Here is a 9,493-nt window from a genome sequence, read left to right as displayed (position 1 = left end):
TGCTTACAGTGATGCAGATTGGGCAGGTGATGCAACTGACAGACGCAGTACAACTGATTATTGTGTCAGTCTGAGTGAGAATGGTACTCTGATTTCCTGGAAGACCAAGAAGCAGCCAACTGTAGCACTGTCGACTTGTGAGGCAGAATATATGGCGTTGGCTGCCACCACACAAGAGTGTCTTTACTTATCTCAACTGCTTGGACATCTTGATGACTGTCTGTATGATGTACCTAAGATTTTTGAAGATAACCAAGGTACAATTGCATTAGCCAAGAATCCAGTCAGCAGACAGCGATGTTGACATTGATATAAAATACCATTTTGTGAGATCAACTGTTAATGACTGTAAAGTATGTTTGGAGTATTGCCCAACAAACCAGATGGTAGCTGACCTGATGGCAAAACCAGCTACTAAAGCAAAGCTACTTACTTTTTCCATGTTCTTGTTTGGGGCATAGCCAGTTAAGTGCAGTTGGTTTCCTTGTTTGTTTGTTTCATTATGATTTATGGTTGTCAATAATGTGTGATCAAGTGGGGGTATTAATTGAAGCAACTGATTTTGCGCCCAAATATTGCCAATGCATTTCAGGTGTGTGTGTCTTGTGACTGTCGTCTATATAAGTGGCACCTGGGCAAAATAAAAAAGTTGTTTTTGGTGCTTTCTCAGAACTTGTGTTGAGTCGGTATATCTGGCAGTCAAGCGCTGTTTAACAAATAGCCTACCTCAATGACATGTCAGGTGAAACCACGAGAGCTAAGCTGAAGAACATCTTTGCTAGATGGGGATGCCCAAATGAACTCGTCACAGACAATGGTCCCCAATTTTCAGGCGGAGCTTTCGTGCAGTTCTCTAAGGACTATGATTTCAGACATATCACTTCCAGCCCTCACTACCCTCAAGCAAACGGTGAGGCAGAAAGAGCTGTGCAGACAGCCAAACGGATCTTGAAACAAACTGACCTGTTCTTAGCTCTTTTGGTCTACAGAGCGACCCCGCTTCAAGCCACAGGTGTGAGCCCAGCTCAGCTGATGCTCGGAAGGCAAATCAGTACCTACACTGGAGGCTAATCTACAACCGGGATGGCCAGACCTCCACAAAGTGAGACAGAGCAATGAGAGGATGAAACAGAGCTACAGACGGGCCTACAACGACAAGAATAACGTCAGAACTCTACCAGACCTTCAGCCTGGAACCAGTGTTGCTGTACAAAGTCTGCTTCGGTCTTAAAGCAAGGTGACACACCAAGGACGGATGTATAGTGAACGATGGAGACTTGAACTCATCTGGTTCTGATGCAGAAACATCTCCAGTAACATCTCCAGTTACTATGACACAGACTTCAACACGCACAACCTCCAGCGGCAGAGTTGTAAAACCACTAGAGTATGTTCAGTAGTTAGGACGTAGCCTGCATCATGTGGCAGAATAATCCACTGCAGCTATGTTGGTGACTGGTAGTCCACCCAGGTCCCAATAGTTCAGGTTTATGTTGAATAACTGTTTAGTTAATAATAACAATACATAAAACTTAAGTTTAAATCCTGAAAGTAAATGTATGTTATGAAACTGTTACCTAATATAACATTTGTTCTGAGTTTTACAAAGAACAGTTAGTCATGCAGAAGTTGTTGACGGATGATATTGTGCCCTTTTGCAGCATGTCTTAAATGACTCAAAAAAAGGGTAATGTAATGGTACTATTTAATAGACATACAGAGCGGAGTGATCAGTGTGTGTGATATCGGAGGGGGGGCGTGTTCAGTCCGCAGTCCACTGTCAGAGTCATACGAACCTGTCAGTCACCTGTCAGTATTGGCTCCAATAGCCTTCACTGATAAATGTGTACTTTAAGCTTCACAGGTGTTTTACCAAAAGAAGAACTATGTCACACAGAAATGACACAACCCAGGATATGCGTGGTTGAGGCCAGCTGCAAATTGTTTGATTTTGAGTCTTCTACCTCCCCCAAGCCCAGTCTGGACACAGTCACCCTCCATATCGACTGCCAAATGCTCAAGACTACTTGCTCTAATCCATCTCTTATAGATTTTGCTCGATCTCTACAGTTACACTGGAGGTGTTGGTAATAATAATGTTTCAAGCATGCGTTACCCGTGAAGAGATGTGTCCTTTGTTATACTGTTCACCATCGCCCTTTATTTAACAAGTCCCATTGAAATAAAGCTTAACACCGTAAAAGTATGATTACCACTGTGTTATTTCCCTTATAACATTAGGGTTGCATCCTGCACAGTAATATAGGATAGTATGTGTGTGTGTGTGTGTATATATATATAGACAGTGGGAGTGCAGAGAAAAAATAAGAAATCCTTAGAAACAGAGTGAGTCATAATTTATTTTTGACTTTACAGAACTAACTTTTACCAAAATGTAATTTCTAACTGAACAGTGCCCTCTAGTGTTTGACTTGTGGACACTTAACTGAAGGACAAAGTGAAATGTCTGAGTACCAACTCAGTGGTTTTGTATTTCTCTGTTTCTGCAGTTAACTTCATAAGCTACAGTATTCACTTGTTAGACACACATTTAAGTCCTCCAGCTGATGCTCTCTACTCTTCATTAGGCAAACAGTGTGAACACAGGAACATGTCTGCATGTGTCGAACAGTGTGGACATGCACGAGAGAGATTTGGACCTTGGAGATTCATGAACATGATGAATATGTAATATAAATATTGTATTTATTGTAAAACAAATGCACAACAGCAGGACCAGCCTTCTACAATAGAAAATGGTTATTACATGAAATAAGATAAATATAGTTCTTTTCAAATAGCTTTTTAAAAAAGCCTACTTTTAGTCTGAAAAATCAACATACACAATTTGTATACTCTATATAGTCAAAAAAAAAGAGTTCACTTCGAACCGTTACATTAAATCGTCATTGTGCAAAACAGCAATTCCCATCAGCTACAAAACTGCTAACAAAATTTTCTGAAATAAAATGCCCAACAGGCAACATTCTGCCATAGCTTCATTTTGTGGGATACATTAATCCTTCGGTGTATTTGGAGAGGCCTGTTGTGGCTGCGATCCACTTGTTGTAGTTGGTGACTTGTGTGTAAACCCCTGGTTTGTTCCTACGGGCACAGCCGTCCCCCCAGCTCACCACCCCGAACAGAAACATCCGACCTGCCACTTCACACACCAGCGGACCACCAGAGTCACCCTGTGAGAGGAGGAGGCAACAGTCAGTCACACTCACAGCATGAAGAGATCCAATCATATCGTATGTTGTTATAAAGGCCCACATTGATACTGACTGTCTATAAGCAATGCAATGACTTGAGATTTGAAGCCACAATATTGTGGACAAATGAGTCAAATGTCTTCTTGGCCCATTAAACCCCAGTACACCACTATATATTTAAATGTGATACATTGAATGACTAATATCCAAGTATTAATTATTGATTACATTATTGTATTTTAGGCAGAGCCCGCATTTAGACAAGTAAACTAAATTCCTCTATTGACCCCATGAATAAAAGTAATTATTGGTTGTCTGGCCGGTCCTTCTGACATGGTAAGCCACTCTTTAAATAAATTGTCAAACTCAGAGCATAAATAAATCCACTTAAGGGTAGACAAGGATATAATCAATAACCTTAGATCCTCAGATCTTTTTTAATGCTACAGAAATGTATAACATGTTGCATAAGTTCTGTTCTTTAAGCACTTCTGTTTTTGTGCTGACATTCAAAACAAGGCTAAAGACATTCATTCATACACTAAGCTTACCTTGCAGGAATCGATGCTCCAGTCAGGGCTCCCAGCACAGAACATGTTCTCAGTGATGCGATCTCCATAGTACAATTGACCTGTACAGTCAGTCTGCGGGAGCAGATTCACCTTGGCTTGCTTCAGTAACTGCGAGAAATGCCACGCCGCTGCAGACAAGTGTCAGTTAGAATCAGGGGGAAAAGCTGAAAGATCCTTCACAGATCTGTGGGTTAGCGGTTCTGCAGTGCATACCGAATCTCTCCCTCCCGAATCCTGCGATGCTGCACTGAAATCCAGCAGGAAGCTGAGTATGAGATGGAGGAAGACACACTGTCCGTGCAGACGCCGACCTCACCGCACACCCTCCATTTCTGCTTTTGATCTTCAACAGTGCTGAAATGCAAAGACAAGCACAGCTATGAATCCTGCACACAAAGCCCCTGTACAGCTCTGTATCTTTCTCTCTCACACACACACACACAGTACAAGTCTGCGCACCTATGTCATTGTTATAGTTGGACTCGTGATTTTGGTGGATGATCAGTTTTTCCACAGTGAAGCTCTGCTCCCTGTCAGCATCAGTGTCATTGAGTGCAGTCTTCCCCAGGTACACAGAGAGACGCTTGATGTTATTCACCTCACTGAACAAAAAACAAACACGATTGTGTAAGACTACATATCTACATATATAAGTAATATATAGAGAAACAAAAGTACATTGTATTTTCTGAGTGTGTGTTTGGTCTCACCCATCAGAGAAGCAGTGTGCAGCTGTGAGAACCCAGCATGGTGCGATGAGAGAGCCACCACAGAAGAATCTGCTGCGCCGATCAAAGAGAGCAGCGACCCATGGGTGCGACTCTATTGGTGTGAAAGAACCGCCTACAATTTTATGCATCCTCTGCTCAGACCTCTCGCCACACGTCAGCTCTGCAGGGACACACAGGACGAGTCAGTGGGTGATGATGAAGGAATCAAAAGATGACATTGAGAAAATAGTCTATTTAAACAACACTTCTTACCTGTATCCACAGCCGATGGAGGTTTTGTTGTTGGTGTAGAACCTGTATGGAATCAGGAAACACACATTAATGGAAAGGTCCAAATCAACCATACAATACATCAATGATTTTTAAAATCCCCAATCAATCCTTACATCTGGGAATGTTGCAAAATTCTCTCACAATCCTCCTTCCTCTTCGGACACGGCACCACGGCATCGACATCTGGTCAGGGTTCCTGGCATTCAAGTGAAATAATATTAAACACATAATATAACAACAAAACATGTCGAGGCCCCAGATTGGTGACTTAAAGTATACCTGCAGTAACTGTGGTCGCCAAGTCCCTTTGAGGCTCCTGAGGGGATGCGAAACCTGTTCCAGTTGAGACATCTGCCTCCGTATGTCGACTGAGAAACAAATCCCCTGTAACTGCTCCCATCCTCAGACTGACACATAACTGAGGATCACATTGCAAAAAAATAATTAATGTCTCTCACCTGATGCAACAAATGCAGAATAGTAAGTGTTGCCCTGACCATTGTCTTACCCCTGTTAGTGCCACGAGGTGAAGGTGACCGACTATTTTTAGACCTTCTTCGTGAAAAAGTCTGAAAGAAGCACAGATAAACTTGATTGAGACATTTCTATAAAACTCCCTGACCTCCTCAGTATGTCTATTAAACTTAAAGTTACTTCCTTGTATTATTGCTTACCGCATCAACGCTGAATGCTGCAAAGATGGCAATAATGACTAACAGGTTCATCTTCACTTCTGGTTTCGCTTCTCCTTTTTGGGGATATTTTTATCTGAAGACGGAGAGAAAAATTAAACAAAATTACAGAAATGGAACAAAACAAAACAGGCAGACTGGATTCAAGGCTCCTGTGCCCTTATATGGAAGTAATTTTAGGTTTGTTGTTTACTCCATGCATGTGCACACCATTGCATTGCATTCGTTTTTCAATGCGTACAGTTCAAACATTGAATTTCTAGATATTTCTGAGATACAATATCAGTTTGATAATGACAAAATGGTTGTATGGTTAAACTTCACTGTGCAAGATTTCTGTCAACAAACACTTTCATCTTCACAAAATAGTTGTTTTCTCATGAGTCATCTTTCCAGGTCCAATATTACAAATACAATTTGTGATTTATGAAAAGCTTCAAAGGGACTTGGCGACCACAATTACTGCAGGTACACTTTAAGTATACTATGAATAAAACTGACCTCACTTTAATTAACTTACTATTCTAACAGTAACGTAGCACCACTTCTTATATTTTGCTCAATGTCACAGTCTTGAATACTTTGTTACAGCTTACCTTTCTTTCCAGACTTGCAAATCCTGATGAAGTTCGCTGTTATTTCTTCCCGCTAAGGTAATCTCTTCTGTGCATCCTCTGATATGCACCTGTGCTGTGGCCGGACCCAGACTCACGCTGGTAGTTGCTCTGGTGCTGCAGTGCTGATCCTCCCCCTGTTACCTCCTATTTAAAAAACACACAGGCCACGTGGGAGTGGTTTAGGAAAAGATATGAAAACATCACTGGGGAGCAATTGCTGATCAGCAAAGACTTGACAAAAAGAATTTGTCATTTCCTATGACACACACTGAACTTCCCCTCATTCCCTCTTGAACCACAGTGAGACTTTTCAAAATAATATCGCCAAAATTGGTCATGTGTACAATGACAACTGCTGCAGCTGTAGGTGCAGAAGAGCACATCCCACTCAACTTTTTGAGTTTCATATCAATTATGTTAATTTAATTCGAAAATGTTGTCACAAAATAGAACTTTGGTTTGTAGAAACTAAAACATAGAAGAAAACATCTAAAGTCTCTTTTACTCTAAAGTTTAAGCTTACTCAAGTCGTCTTGGTGGCTCAAACTGGTATCAAATCCTTGATCCCTCATTTCCCCTCAATAAACTGTGGAATTAGATTAGATTACATTTTCCCACACTAAATGGCAACGTTACATATGTCTTCTGTATTTGCTTGGTCTCATGCCCCATTGAAACACTGATTTAATTGATGCATCATTATAGGAAAGAAAAGCTTTTTTTAATCTTTTGCATCAATTCCAGTTAATTCAGTCTAATTTATTTTGACTTAAAAGGTAGATTTCTTTCTTTCAATCGTTTTATTTTAAGTTCATTCAAGTTACACATTAACTCAAACTAGACAAGAAAAAACAGAATAAATCAAAAAAGAATGCATAACAGCATAACAACCAATTATACGAACAATCAGACAAGGACCGAAAACATGAATCAGACATACACCATCATCCTCCATATTGAACCTACTATAACAATTTTATATTAATGAAAGTTGAATGTTGTGCTCTTAGAAGATTGGTTTCAACAAACGTTAAGATCAATGGGTTGAGATATTTCCTTCGTTGCATTTATGGTGGAAGTACCACCAAAGTAGTCACGATTTCAAACATGGCAATGAAGCTCAGGGATTCATCGTCTATTAAGTAGATGTTAATTTCTTTCATTCTGTCGTGGTGCATTTCCGGTCTCAATAAAAATAGCATCCACTGTTTTCAGCATAAACAAACAAGGCAACATGTAGTAAAGCACATCACAACCTGAAATTACGCATACTTACGCACATATTACACACAGACACCTTCTTTACTTAAATGTGGTTTGGATGACAGAGCGGCTGTCTGTCATTCTTTGCACATCTTGTGTACATAATGTACCACAGCTTCCCCTAAGAATACGCATTGTTTTGGATTGTGCATGGGGATTTTTAGACTAAACTCCCCCCATACTTTAACTCTTTCCTCATCAAATACTCTGACGTCGGAGTTACTAACATTTCCTCTTCTTTGATGGTAACAATAGACGGATATGACACCTTTGCGCCGGGCTTTGTGGACCGGAGAACGTAAAGGATCAACAAGACCAACATGCATGAAGTCAGTAAGCGTGGAACAACTGAATAACAAACATTGATTTATGTATTGGCTCCAATAGCCTTCACTGATAAATGTGTACTTTAAGCTTCACAGGTGTTTTACCAAAAGAAGAACTGTCACACAGAAATGACTCAACCCAGGACAACCCAGGATATGTGTGGTTGAGGCCAGCTGCAAATTGTTTGATTTTGAGTCTTCTACCTCCCCCAAGCCCAGTCTGGACAGTCACCCTCCATATCAACTGCCAAATGCTCAAGACTCACCTCTTTGAGTTCCTGCTCTCCTTCTTCTACTTGCTCTAATCCATCTCTTCTAGATTTTGCTCGATCTCTACAGTTACACTGGAGGTGTTGGTAATAATAATGTTCCAGATTTCAAGCATGCGTTACCCGTGAAGAGATGTGTCCTTTGTTATACTGTTCACCATCGCCCTTTATTTAAGTCCCATAGAATTAAACTTAACACCGTAAAAGTATGATTACCACTGTGTTATTTCCCTTATAACATTAGGGTTGCATCCTGCACAGTAACATAGGATAGTATGTATATATAGACAGTGGGAGTGCAGAGAAAAAATAAGAAATCCTTAGAAACAGAGTGTGAGTCATAATTTATTTTTTGACTTTACAGAACTATCCAGTATCTTGATCAAAATGCGGTTGCCTCATTTTCTGTCTGAGAACTTTTTTAAACTCCATGAAGGGAAGTCATTTCTTAGTATCTTCTTTTTTATGAATTCCATTTCAACTTAAAGGGAGTGCCAAAAATCTCTGACCCAAAACTTGCTAATCATTTTAATACTTATCTTACTCCTGTGTCAAACTGGACAAACGACTAGTAAACAGGCAGAAAACAATTGAGTTTCACCATCCAAACTATTCACGCTTTCATCATCTGACCCTGACCCACTCTGATCACATGTGTGTTTCGGCTTCTCTCTTCAATCATGAGATACCTGTCTGCTTCCTCTTTCCACCAAGAATTCCGTTAAACCAAAATGGAAAATTGTGAGGCTAAAAAGTTGTTTTGAGAAGCAACTGGTGTGCATGCATATTTTTACTTTTTTTACTTTTTACTTTCACAATGTACTTATCTGGATATGAATATATGAATTCACCTGCACATCTAAATAAACTACACTGACAACAAACAGATTTGACATTTATGCAACTTGTTGAGAAAGTGAGGCAATATGATATGGAATTAATATCTAATAAGATACAATTTCATTCATGGTTGAACACTTGCTAAACAAAGAACATTGTCATTGAATCTGTAATTGGATAATGTCTGAAATATGTAATGCTTCACAAACTCTGTTTCACACAGAGGGGAACAAATGCAACAAAAGTACAGAGAGTTTCAGAAAAGTATGTTCTATTGTTACTAGTAGCAGCACTGGTCCTCTGGTCTAGTGTGTGCTCATTTCTTGTGTAAAAGCTGGAGAAATTATGCTTTTATATATATATATATATATATATATATATATATATACATATATAGCATACTCATCATAATGTTTTTAAATGCCACTTGTAGCCAAAATGTATCTATTGTGAATGGGAATTGTGTTTGCTGTGAATTTGTGTGTTTATGTATGCTTGTACTGTAGCATAAGTGTTTATTTGTGTATGCAAGGGGTCTCTTTTGAAATTGAGGTCTTGATCATAATGTGTGCATCTGTTGAAATAATAAGACACAGTTTTACTATACAATAATGACCTTCAGATCATGGCTGAACCTGTGCATATGGCACCATCTAGTGGACAAATTAAGACCGTGTCATCATTTTGGAAATATT

At 39.7% G+C, this 9,493-nt stretch overlaps 1 protein-coding gene across 1 annotated transcript; it reads right to left on the bottom strand.

Annotated features, from left to right (window-relative positions):
• Positions 1-2,999: 2,999 nt before the first annotated feature.
• Positions 3,000-5,516, bottom strand: LOC306746604 (urokinase-type plasminogen activator-like; the record flags this gene model as incomplete). Its single annotated transcript, XM_079229534.1, has 10 exons — positions 3,000-3,194; positions 3,767-3,915; positions 4,001-4,141; positions 4,247-4,389; positions 4,498-4,678; positions 4,771-4,812; positions 4,905-4,987; positions 5,071-5,209; positions 5,300-5,360; positions 5,466-5,516. 10 exons carry the CDS (start codon positions 5,514-5,516, stop codon positions 3,000-3,002), a joined length of 1,185 nt encoding a protein of 394 aa, XP_079085660.1.
• Positions 5,517-9,493: the final 3,977 nt, after the last annotated feature.

This window comes from Taurulus bubalis, assembly GCF_910589615.1.
Source record: "Taurulus bubalis genome assembly, chromosome: 14".
Classification (NCBI taxonomy): domain Eukaryota; kingdom Metazoa; phylum Chordata; class Actinopteri; order Perciformes; family Cottidae; genus Taurulus; species Taurulus bubalis.
The sequence above is the reverse complement of the archived record's forward strand: the minus strand, read 5'-3'. Positions and strand labels throughout refer to the sequence as shown.